The sequence below is a fragment of the Gymnogyps californianus genome, chromosome 7 (assembly GCF_018139145.2).
Source record: "Gymnogyps californianus isolate 813 chromosome 7, ASM1813914v2, whole genome shotgun sequence".
NCBI lineage: Eukaryota > Metazoa > Chordata > Aves > Accipitriformes > Cathartidae > Gymnogyps > Gymnogyps californianus.
Window position 1 is genome coordinate 43,230,550 of NC_059477.1, and position 12,872 is coordinate 43,243,421.

General features: G+C 50.8%; 1 protein-coding gene across 1 annotated transcript in view; it reads left to right on the top strand.

Annotated features, from left to right (window-relative positions):
• The first annotated feature begins 304 nt into the window (after nucleotides 1-304).
• The window catches only part of KCNJ3 (potassium inwardly rectifying channel subfamily J member 3), a 56,464-nt gene continuing 43,896 nt past the window's right edge, over nucleotides 305-12,872 (top strand). Inside the window, exons 1-2 of the mRNA XM_050899550.1 lie at nucleotides 305-982; nucleotides 6,616-6,832. Coding sequence (XP_050755507.1) covers nucleotides 305-982; nucleotides 6,616-6,832 — 895 coding nt within the window. The remainder of the gene's footprint in view (nucleotides 983-6,615; nucleotides 6,833-12,872) is intronic.

Consider the following 12,872-nt stretch of genomic DNA (forward strand, 5'->3'; position numbering starts at 1 on the left):
CGCCGGGCGGTGCGCGGAGGGGCGTTCTGCGGGGCGGTGCGCGGGGCGGTGCGCCGGGCGGTGCGCGGAGGGGCGGTGCGCGGGGCCGTGCGCGGAGGGGCGGTGCGCGGGGCGCCCTGCCCGGGGCCGCGCCGCCCCTGCCGCCGGCTCCGCGTGGGTGGCGGCCGCGCAGAGCGGTGCCTTCCGCGCCCGCAGAGCGGCGGCGCCGGGCCGGGCTGTGCCGGGACGCGGGGCCGGGCCGGGCCGGGCCGGGCTGGGCTCGGCGGGGCGGCGCGGAGCGGCGCGGAGCAGCGCGGAGCGGAGCATGTCGGCGCTGCGGCGGAAGCTGGGGGACGAGTACCAGGTGGTGAGCACGTCGGCCAGCGGCGGGGGGCTGCCGCCGCCCCGGGCGGCCCCGCGGGGGAAGCGGCAGCGCTTCGTGGACAAGAACGGGCGGTGCAACGTGCAGCACGGGAACCTGGGCGGCGAGACCAGCCGGTACCTCTCGGACCTCTTCACCACCCTGGTAGACCTCAAGTGGCGCTGGAACCTCTTCATCTTCATCCTCACCTACACCGTGGCCTGGCTCTTCATGGCCTCCATGTGGTGGGTGATCGCCTACATGCGGGGCGACCTGAACAAGGCGCACGACGACAGCTACACCCCCTGCGTGGCCAACGTCTACAACTTCCCCTCTGCCTTCCTCTTCTTTATAGAGACCGAGGCCACCATCGGCTACGGGTACCGCTACATCACGGACAAATGCCCCGAGGGCATCATCCTCTTCCTCTTCCAGTCCATCCTGGGCTCCATCGTGGACGCCTTCCTCATCGGCTGCATGTTCATCAAGATGTCTCAGCCCAAGAAGAGGGCCGAGACCCTGATGTTCAGCGAGCACGCCGCCATCTCCATGCGGGACGGCAAGCTCACCCTCATGTTCAGGGTGGGCAACCTCCGCAACAGCCACATGGTCTCCGCGCAGATCCGCTGCAAGCTGCTCAAAGTAAGTGCGGTCCTGCCACGCTTGCCCCGCTGCCACCGCCGGTCCCCCCGGGGACGTCCCGCCGTCCCCCTCCGCGTCCCCACCTCCGTGCTGCCGGCCCCTCCGAGCGCCCTTTGGGCAGGAGAGCTTCGCCATCCCTCGCTCCTGCCCCGGGCTGCCTCCGCGTCCCTGCCGTGCTCGTCGGGCTCAGCCGTCAGGCGCCAGATTTACGCTCAACCATCTGATTTACCGGCAGCCTCGTAGGATAATATTTATATTCAGCACTGGGTTTACACGCCTATTTATATATTTCTGTGAAATGCTAGATTTCTCTGACAAGTAAATACTTTGTAGCTTGAATTCCTTGGTGTGCATTTTAAGAGCAAGCTGTTTGCCTTTCTGGCATATTGCTGTGCTTTCGGGCAACCGTGAGGCCAGTCAGGCAGAACTTTATTTATATGGTCCGTGAACTTCATGGAAAGCAGAATGCCAGGTTAGACATTTAAAAACCACGCTAATGGCCCTGTATGTCTAGGGAAAATTGAGTGTTTATCTGAGACTTGCTACAACGGCTGCATATACACAGGGGAGATGAAATAAGGGTGGAGTGGGTGGAAGGGGACGGCTCGGGTGACGTTTGATGCATGCAGAGCATCCCGCATGTTTCGGCGGCTGGCAGGGGGATGTGGGTGCCCTGCCCTCGGAGTGGGTGTTCTGCAGGGGCAGGCGGGGTCCCCTTGCCGGGGGGGGACACCCCACTTGGAGGGCTGCCCTGCTTTCTTCCCCGCTCCTCTGGCTGCCCCCCGCGGAGGGATGCTCATCCCCCGTCTGCCGCGCCCGCATCCGGCGAAGCACAAGAGCGTTTTGCTCGGAGGCTTCTGAAGTTGCTGTGTTTTGGCCCAAATGCGTGTTTCCGACGGGGGTTTTGCAGGCAGGACCGTCGCCGCGTTCGGCGAGGGTTGCAGGATCCCCACTGCACCCTGAACCGTGGGGGAGTCTGTGGCCAAAAGGAGGGGTCGTGCTCACAGTCAGCAAGCTGGGGGGGAGAAGAAGAATGTAAAGAATCCATAATTTCACTTGTCTCCTTCCTGCTGTGCCCAGATGATTTCTGTAGCTGGGGACCGACGTCGGTGAAGATGCTCTTGCTGCATCTGGAGGCATCTATTCCTGTTCTTTTCTTTTTGAATAATATCAGCTGGAATCTCAGTTACGCTTTTCCCCCGTATGAGCTATCCCTGATTGTTTCCTCGTGTCGGAAGTTTAGATGGGTAAATTGAATGATGTGCAATTAGCCTGGTAAGTAATCATCCGGTCTTTGGAGGGCACCACGGTGACCCCGCCAACTGCCTTGTGCGGTGAGGCCATCCTGACTAGGGAGAGGTCAGACTATCACATGTAACGTAGCTCTTTAGTAGCTTTAAAGAATCAAAATGAGTCATTTGCATTACAGATTTTGAAAATAGCCCTTTTTGTATCCAGAGGTGCCGCAGGGGGAATGTTAAAAGTTGGAGCTTAAAACTTAGTGTGGCTCCAAAAAATTTCCTTAACTTTAAATATGTGAAAGAAGGGCTTCATAGCCATCGTTTCTTCTGGTTTTGTGACGGCAGTGCTGGAGTCAGAGGGGCGAAGGTTTTGCAGCTGTTTTAAAAATAGCAAGAAACTGAGAGGAGCCCAGGGATCCCTGCTGTAGCAGCAGCTCAAAGCAAGCAAGCCGTCCTTGCACCCTGGGGCATCATTCCTGTTAGGAAAAGGAGGAGGCCACTCGTGAGGCGTGCCACCGATGTGGGTGCTGTCGGTGCCGGTGGCTGCGTCGTGGCCGTGGTGGCACGCGGTGCTGGGGGCATCCCGCCGTGCCCCTTGCCTGCCAGGCTGAGGGGCTTTCCCCGGCCCAAAGCTGCCCAGCCCGCGGGAGCTCTATACACGGGCAGCTATAAACGTGGAGGGAGAGGGAGAAGAGTAATAAAGGGCTAAAATGTGGCTTTTCTGTGGCTACAGTTAGAGCTGGCTCTGCGCATCCCCTACCCGACATCTCTGCACGGTGCATCCTTTCGCTGCTGTAGGGGAGCAGTGCTCGGCCAGGCCTCCTGGCCAAAAAAAAAAAAAAAAAAGGGAAAAAAACCTCACAACCCCAAGAGGATTGCAGCAGGGAGAGCGATCTCTCGTTCAGGGGGTGCTGCCATGCACGGACAGGCTTTCCAGCTTGCAGGAGCACGAGTATGTGGCGGGGGGGGGGATATTGCTGCTTCAGTGTTGCTGCTTTGGTTTGCATAGAACCTTAGTTGGAGGTTTATTGCAAAAGCGGGAGGGCAGAGTTAATTGTAGGGCTGCTCACAGATTTTCTGCTGAAATGCTTGTTTTTTGGTAAAAGGTTATTCTGCTTGCAAAACCCATGTAAAATTGGAAATCCCAATACACTGGTTTTCTCCCCCCCCCCCCCCCCATGAGCTTAGACCATACTGGAGGAAAAAAAAAAATACAAAACCTTAAAAGCGGCAAGTTCGTGTGAAGACTCATTCATTGTAATATTCACTTTTTTTAATGAATCTCCAGGATTCTAAAGAACTTGAATGAAACTTAGAAGCCCTGTACTTTCCTCCCTGCATTACATTGAGTCAAAAGAGTCACTCAAGGTCGTTTCTTCCTACAAACGTATTGGCTCGAATAGCAAGATAGTCACTAGTGCGAGTTCTCACACCTTGCCTTGGGTTGAACGCTGCCTGTAACTCAGGGGTAGTTGTAAAATAATATTTGGTTTGTCTTTAACATTTTAGCTCTCAATCTTTTTCTCAATTCCCTCAGAGCGGAAGCGATCGTACTTTGTGTATATGACTTCACAGCTGAATAATGATTTACCTGATTTTACTGCAGCTGTAAAACAGGAGGGTTTTGTGACAGACGTGATAGATTCCCCGGGAACCCCGTGAGCTCCAGTGTGAGCGGTGGGAGTGGGAGTGGGAGCAGGGTCCTTCCTGGCGCTGCGGCAGCGGTTACAGCTCATGGCACCCAGGCAGCAGCCCACCCGTTGTTAGCCTTTCTTCCCCATCATTTTCTTCCCCCCCATCTGTAGTTCATGCCTCTTTCTCTGGACTTCTTGTCCTTCGCCGTGTCCCTCAAGTACCGCATTGTCTTCAACTCTTCTTTTTATCACTATCCCATCTGTTAAGATGTCCATTATATAGGAATTTTTTGCAAAATAATAGTTCACCCTGCTTCGTCATCCTCTCCTGTGCATCGGTAGGGGGTTTTTGGCTGGTTGGTTCAGACTGAGATTTCGGGGCAGGTACCGCTGGGTGTTCCCTGGGTGTTCCTTGGGAAGCATCCATGGAGAAGTGCCACATAAAGCCAAAACATTTTGGACAGTAGCGGTGGTAGCTGAAGCTAAATAGAGGAGCCGGAGGGCAGAACTAGCAACGGTTTTACAACCAGACCTTTAAAGGACTTCCCCGAACCGTTAGCGTTCATAACGAAGCCTGGTGCATGCAACTCCTAATTGCATTTCCTTGGCTCTGACCCGGGGCCACCGTTTCCCTCTGTCCCAGAGCCGAGCTGGGCGGACGGGTCTCGGTGTCCCCAGCGCGACGGCGTCACCCAGAAATGGGCCAGCCCTCACCTCCCCTGTGCCTCTGGCAACCTCGTAGGGATGTGGGCTGTCTGACGGGAGCAATTCCCTCCCGAGAGCTGCTCCTCGCCCCGCTTGCGGGTGTTACTCGGTGCTTTGCTTGTGGTTTTTGTCTTTTTATTGAAAAGTAGACTTCTCTCTAAAGAAAGAACAAATGAGACTCCGCAGGCGGGATATTTATGCAGATGTGCTCTAGATGTTTCTCGGCCCTGATGTCTTTATCTAAAACTGCGCGGCGTGTGCTAGGATGGGGTAGCAGAGGCCGGTGTGATAAATCTGAATTTTCACACACAAAAATTAAAGCGCGTTTCTTAGCCGGAACTTCAGGGCAGCGAAACACACGATTGTTTGTCTGGGATTAGATCTCCTTCAAATCCAGCCACCGTTCAGGGAAAATTTTAAAAATAGAAACCAAATCCTAAGCGAGGCGCATAATCCGTTTTTCCTCTGTCTGCTGCCTTTTGCTTTTAGGCTCCAACCGCTGCCGACCCCGGCGGAGCTCGGCCCGTAGCTGCACCCCTCGCACCCTCGCTGGGGGCTGCCCCGTGCCCTGGGGGCACCCGGCATCCTCCCGCCTGCCCCCGCAGCTGCCAGTGCAGGGCTTTTTTACGGGAGGCACAGGACTGGGTTTCTCTGGGAGCCGCTGGTATTGCTCGTAGGAGCCCTGATAGTCCGGAGGTGACGGCTGCACTGGTCCCTGCCCAACAGAGCATCAGCCCCCCGACCCCCCGAAATTACATACGTAGTGCAGCAGATCTGAGTAACGAGGAGAATGGAAACGGAGGAGAAGCTAGAGGAAAGATTATGCTTCTTCCTGCAAGCATAATTGTGCTCCTATTAAAAAAAAAAAAAAAAAAAAAAATCAATCCCATTTCAAGTCAGTGGTATTGCTCAATGTGGGAAGTTTCACATCCGCTCCGAATGTAGGGAATGACGGAAACGCACCTCAAGTAGTGATTTAGCGTTGCGTTTTGGCTGTGTGTGATGACTACAACAGTTTGTAAAACTTCTTTTTAAAATCTGAGGAGCAAATAATGGAAAACTCTATAATAAAAGTAATGACCAGGGAGGGCTATAATGTTCTGTTCCTGCCTGTTCATAACACGGGGAGAAGAAATAAAAGCCGGAGGGGGAGCGTTTGGGCAGGGCTGTGCTGATTACGGTGCTCCTTACGGACTAGGGATGCGAAGCGGAGCTTGCAGTGAGGCGCACGAGCCGGAGCGCTGGATTTGAGGTTTCAGCTCTAGGCGCAATTTTATGGACTTGTTCTGTAGCTCTTAAATTGTGGTTTATTGTGTCTTAGCAGGCAGCTCTAACTAAAGCAGTAACGGCATCCCCTTCTCTGGGCTTCTTTTGCCAAAAGGACAGTGATCTAAAAACTTCCCTGGAGCACTGTGTGCTCAGCTGATGTGGGGCTGACATTAGTTGTTGTTAGTCCGTGTTGGGGAATTCTCTCTTGTGGGAGAAGCCGGTAATTAATCTAATTGCTGCCACTTTTGAACAGTTCCTCGTGGGAGGGACCCTGGAGGTGGCTGTGAGCCCTCACCTGTGGTTGCTGTGTTGTAGCCTGCATTTTGGGAGGTTTTGGGTATCTCAAGGGGAGATGTCCCCTTGTCTGAGCCCCCGGGCAGGGGACCCTGTCTGGGTACCCCACTCTGGGCACGCTGGTTGTACAAGGGGTGGCATGCAAAGCTGGGTGAAGGGCGGGCTGGATGTGCGCCGGCTTCATCTTCTCCTCCTGGTGGGTGATGCTGCGGGTCGGTGGCCAAGCCACCATTTGTGTCAGTGGCCAGCGGTTTTCCAGGGCTCCTCTGTTGGTGAGCTGCAACTGCAGTGAAGATGTGTGTTTGTTAGAAATAATTCATCCCTGCTCTGCACGGCCAGCGCTGGGTTTCCACCCGTTTCACGGCCATGGGGCTGGACCAGGGTTTGCCTCGTGTGATGGGTGGCGCGGAGCACTGGCAGGGCTGCGGGATGCTGTCGGGGTGCCTCGGTGATGGCTGCTCTAGCGGTGATCTCTCTCTGTCTCTCCCAGTCTCGCCAGACCCCGGAGGGCGAGTTCCTCCCGCTCGATCAGCTGGAGCTGGACGTGGGCTTCAGCACGGGGGCTGACCAGCTTTTCCTCGTGTCCCCGCTCACCATCTGCCACGTGATAGATGCCAAGAGCCCCTTCTACGACCTCTCCCAGCGCAGCATGCAAACGGAGCAGTTTGAGATTGTCGTCATCCTGGAGGGCATCGTGGAAACGACGGGTGAGTAGAGAAAGCGAATGCTCCGCGGAGCAGGTGTCACCCTGCAGGTCTTGCCATCCGCGTTCGAAAAATCGGGCGCTTCGGATTGCCCTGTAGTCCAACAGCATGGTCAAATTTTGCAGATGCTTTGAGATGGCCGAAGTCGTGTTTTCCTACGAAGTGAAAATGTTTGAGGGTTTTTTTGGCAGTGTGTCTGTTACCAAGGTGATGCACTTCGGTGCTCCCGGCGAGGCGGAGAAGCCTCCGTTGCGGCTGCCGCCGTGGCTCGGCGGTGTGGCACGGCACGGGGATGCCGTGGCGGGGTCGGGCATGCTGTGCTCCCTGCGGCATCGCCCGGCAGCGATGCTGCGGCCCCAGCCCGGGCTGGGGGGCAGATGCTCCCGCAGCCAGCGAGTGCCTTGCTTCGCTTCCCAGGCTGCTGCCTGCCGCGGGGGGAGCGCTTAGGGGGGATGTTCAGAATATCTTTGATCGTTTTTTCGGTCCGTATGCTGGTGTGTCCCAGCGTTTCTGCGCTGGGCTGCTTTTCTAGCGCGGGAGGCCACCTCCGCGAGCCTCAGGCTGCAGTATTTTAGTAACTCAGCCTGGTACCCAGGGAGGCCGGGGGCAGCAGAGGTGAATCGTCTGTGCTGTTCAAGAAAAACTCCCTGATATTTCAAGAAAACCTCCCTGCTCTTAGCATAGCTGGCTCGGGTAAGGATTTCAGGGCTGACATGCAGACCAGAGGACTCCAGGTTGTTCTTTTTTTTTTTCTGGCAGAACTGTTTTAAAACACAAATGACTGAAGAAAAGGCATTTTGTAAATAACTCGTTAGAATTTTAAAACAAAGTGGTGTGTTTGTATACTTTTGAGTTTATTTTTGTAAATATTTCAGACTTGGAAATTATAAACAGAACAACAAAAAAAAAGGAGGTGTTTTCTGGATCTGTAAAGCCTAACTCGTATAAGCTTGCAAATTTTGTGACCTAGTTTTATAAGATGAGATGAATATTGGGTAAAACAGAGCAAAATGTGCTCTATCTTGATCAAACATGGAGGGACGAAAGGGTTTTGAAGTTAAAAAGGTCTTTAAAAATGTGAGTAAAAGAGAGAGCAGGAGAGTAGAGAGCCGGAGGGCAGCTGGACCGGAGCAGAACCAATATCGGTGATGGCAAGAGCAGGTAAATAGGAAGACGGAGGTGCCGCAGGTGGTGGCGAGGAGGCAGAAAGCCTTGCTTCGTGGCACTGCCTTTGGCACAAGCACTGGGGGTTTATTATAAGCAGCAGCACTTCTCACTGATGGCTTCCAGCAGGTAGCTTTTGCTGAGCCTGGCTCAGGTAAGGAAAACAAGAACAGACAGAAGGGAAGGGGCAATCTCATCTAAAGGATGCCCTTTTTTTGAAGAGAGGAGGGGTGGACACTTAGTGGGTTTAAAACTTGCAGAAAGTCAGGACCCATCTCTCTATCCTGGTGCTCTCCCAGCAGATTCTTTATTACGGTTTCCACCTCCCCTATCATTCACTTTAAAGCCAAAACACATTCGGCAAGACAGAGGTCTTGCTCTGGGAACATACAGTAGTCGATGTACATGAACATGTGCAGTTTGTGTTTGTGAATGTACATTATACATCAAGGAAAATGGGAAACGTTTCCTATGGGTTACGTACCTGACTACCTCTGCTAAGGTAAAAAATGGGTTTAATTCAGAGGTGGTTTTCTGAGAAGTTGAGTCTGATCCTGTGAAGTGTGACCGCTGGAGCTGGGCTGGCTGCAGGTCAGGAGACATCAGCCTCAGCGCTGGTAGTACATGTTACGCAGAACCGGTTTCTTCTCTTTGTGGAAATAATATGTTGCAGAAATCTTCCATCTAAGCTATCTTAACTTACGGTTTGCATCTGACAGCCCACAGCCACCCCAGAACAGAAGCCATAATTTGAAGGGGATTATTAGAAATATTATAAAAAAATTTGCAGCTTGCTCTGTTGGCTGTTTTGTAGATAAAGCCGATAGGAGACTTGGTCTGTGCTTTCTTCCTCCTCGGTGTAAGACAGTTACCTGTCCTCACTGTAGTATGTACGTGATGTCAGAAGTGCAGTACAAGTCTGAAATGTCTGCTGGCGTGGAAAGAACAGAAATAACTTGCAGTTGTTTGGAAACCAGGGTGCTATTTTTGGTTAGGTGTAAAAACGATGCTTGTTTGTTTTGTTTTGTTTTTTTTTTTGTCTCGGAAAGTCAGTGAGTAGGTCATACATTTGAAAAGGCTTTTCCAATTAATTTCGATTGCGTGTGGCTGGAGAGAGAGCGGCGGTGGTACCGGTGGGTCTCACAGGGGCTGCGTGAGCCCGATTGATCTGCGTGTAGTTCAGGAGAGTCCTGCGGATGATGAACATGTAGCCTGCGGGAAGTAGGTTGGAGGAAGATTAAATAAACTGTGGTTGATTTGCAAACGAGCCGACGTTACAGCTGCGAGTGTTTGAAGCGGGGACTGATCTGAACGGAACGGGAGAGGGGTTTAGGGTTTCTTTTTGTGGCTGGCCCAGTCGAGCCCAGAAGGACCAGAGGTCAGAGCCAAGGCTGAGCGGAGAGGGAGGTTGAGTTATGTACGGGATGACCTGTGCTGCCAGCATCAGCCCAGCGGATAGTTCAGGCGATGCTCCTGCCTGCCTTTCAGCCCCTCCAGCTTCCCACTGGGATGGAAGTCCCTTCTGATGGCTGCTGTCTTAAACCTCGGCCTTATATTTTGAGTTCTGAAGTACAATCACGATGTTCCGTTAATCCTACTGGGAGCGGTATTTAATTTAATTATGAGTGAAACGTGTGCGGATAGGACAGCAGCCTCCAGAGAGCAAGTCTATTCTACAACCCTGTTCTTATGATGGGTTTCTCTTGCATCCCAGGAGTAAAATAGATGTTTAGTGCAGAGTGAAGAACTTTTTACCTTTCAGCGTATAAAGCTGCCTTTGTAGTGGTTATCTGTTACCCTCCTGTCAATTACTGCATGAAGAAAATCATCATCATTTTGTGTCATTAGATTGAATTGAAATTGAATTGGATTTTGAAACTCAGAAGACTGTATTTCAATACTAGAACACAATGAAGATGGATGAATTTGATGCCGTCTTGGCATTTGGTTTCTTTCCAAAGGCAAGAGGTCCAAAAGCCAAAATGAGGTCGGGTAGCGATGCGTGCCCTTTCCCGTGCTGATGTCATGCCGGCTGTATCCCTCTGCATTCGTTCTCCGTTAGGGCATCTTCTGGGAAACCCTGCCTGGGACCTATTTTTTGAGTTTAAAATTGGACTCCAGCTCTTAATGTTTCCCTATGAAAACAGGTAATTTCACTTGCATGTCTTCATTCCCAAGCGGGGAAACGTGTGCTGAGCAGAGCAGCGGTTTTAGGAGAAACTTTCCCCCGGCATGAGATGTGCTGCTTGGCTTCTGTGCCGCGTCTCCTGACGTGACAACCAGTTCAGAGGATCCGATAAAACAGCATGGCTCATGCACGTAGGCATTAAGCAACCTTATAATACAGCCAATTTTCTGAAGCTGCTGTCTTCTTTTCTTTTTTTTTTTTTTTTTTTTTTTTTTTTTTTGTAAAATTGACTTGAAGAGCCTCAATATCGTGGAGGTAAATTGTTTTCTTCTGCGCTCCAGAAATGCAGCGCAGAGGAATTGCGCTGTTTGCTCCCCACTGCCGCATCCTTACAGCCCTGCCTGGGCTGCACGAGGGTCCTGCCCCTGGGTCTTTGCTGACGGTAATTTGTAGCATATTTCACGGAAAAGGCTTTGATATTCATCAAAGTTCTTCAACCTGCAGAGTTTAAAGGGGGAGCTAGTGCTTTCAGCCGACGCTCCTGGTTTGTTTTTCAAGTAAATTATTTTCTGTGTCTGCCTGAAAAGCGCTGCGAAATTGCGCTCAGATCTACAACATCCTTTGTAAAGAACCGAGTTACTGCCGCGCGTCTCCTGTGTCCTGGGGAGGTCTGCTGGCCCCGACGTCAAGAATTAGATGGCGAGCAAATAGTAATAAATAACAAAAATATTTATTTCATGGTATACTCTTAGCACTTCTTCTGGTTGTAGTGACGTGACAGAAGCGGCCTTTGGTCTGGAACTGAAGGAGGCAGAAATACCTGTAAAAAAATAAACGCAGACTTCCAGTTCAGCAAAGAAAATAATAAAGGAGAACTAAAGTCACTGGAAGGATCAGTGGGGTGGATTCAGGGCTCTGGACATGTTTTGAAACGCTTCAGCCTTTAACTATTCTATAAATCCTGATTTCAAAATAAGTTTAGCAATATTGTCACTTTTCTGCATTCATGTGTGATCGTATGGTGCCACAGGACGTAGCGTTTGGGAGGCGTATCGGGTCAGTTAGGTTACACCAGGACAGCACAATTTAAGGGTCAGTCATCTGACTTTGCCATTTCCCATATTATTCCCATTCCAGTCCTCCGGTATTGCCGTCTGGTGCGGGCCAGGGTGCAAGTGTCTCACAAATTATAAAAAGTATTAGAAGGTATTGAGTATTTCTCACTCTAATATAGCCCTTATATTTATAATAAATAGGGATTTAGGAGTCCTAATAGCATTTGATTTGAGTCAGCTCTGTCTTTGATAGGGACTTAGAGCCTCTTGGTTTTCTTTAGCAGGTGCTTAGGAAGACTGTTTTTTTCTTTGACTTTGTTTTCTGCTTTAATCAGTTGACTTTTGATATGGAATGTTACCAAGGGATTTAAAGAATTAGTAAATATACACAATAAATCTTGGTTCGACTGTCTGCAGGGACAGTAAAGATTTTTTGGAGAAGTCTAATGAGTTGTTTAAGCAGGATCTTCTTGCTTATAAGTCCCACTTGGCTGATTAAAATCACCATTTCCGATGCCTTCTCTCATTAAATCATGTAAAAATGATTTCTCATAGATGCCTCCCAACTTGATTAAGTTAATTTACTGCCTCGTCACTGAAATCTTAATTTCTGGAAACATAAACATTTCTTTATGCTTTCCTTACCCTCCTTAATTACAGGTTTTAGGTTGTTCAGATAGTAACACGTGGGAAGTGGGAAGCGGACCCAGCGCATCCCTGGAGGGAAGGAAGCCGGGGTCTTCTGACCCCTCCTGGACCTCCCTGGGGCGAGCCGCAGGGCTGAGCTCAGTGGAGCCTGTCTCTCCTTCCCTTCCCAGAAGGCAGCCAGCCCTTTCTTTTAGGAAACAGAAGCAAAATATCTCAGCAGATGGATTATTTGGTTTTTTTTAGGAGGTGACGGGAGGGGTCACGGCCACGGATGCTTTAGGTACCCGCGGGTGGCTCCTGCCTCTCCTCTCCACCTCCTGCGTGACCCGCAGGGTAAAACTCATGCGTGGGGAGGGCTCTGGGGTCATCCCAAAGCCAGACCCCAGGAGCTTTCCTCGGGAACGCTGGAGGGTGCTCAGCGCTCGCTCTGGGGATTGGTTTATTTCCATTTTTTGGAGTGTCAGTCAGCAACGGGAGAGTTTCACAGCTGAGATGTTCAAATGGCTTTTTGGAATCCAAAGATGGTTATGATTCATAAGGGTAATTGCTAATCATTTAGGATTATTTTTGATATATATTCAACCCCTCCATTATTATGATAACATATAATTTTGAGGAACACTCAAAGCATTTATTTTCAAAACCTATTGTCCTGATTTCACATTATTGTGAAGGAGAATTTTAAGCTCCTTTGTCAGCAAACCTTCCCGGTGGTGTTCATGGGGAGAACAAGTTTTGACTCTTACGCTGGATTCCCCTTCTGGGGCTTTGCCTCTGCATGCATTTAGGAGTACGTAGCCTTTTACAATTGCTGTATTATCCTGTGACTTACCGATAAGCTGCTGAAATTGCTGAAAAAATGAACAGTTAATGAGAACCTGAAACGTACAGAAACCTGGCAGGAATGCTATGTGCATCCATTTTCAAACTCATTAAATGTTTTTTTGGAAACCTTTTAACATCGTTTGCTGATTAAAGAAATCAAACAGCCTGCCAGGCTTTTTAATTAAATAAATAGAGATGGAATCAAAGGCATATTCCACTGGTT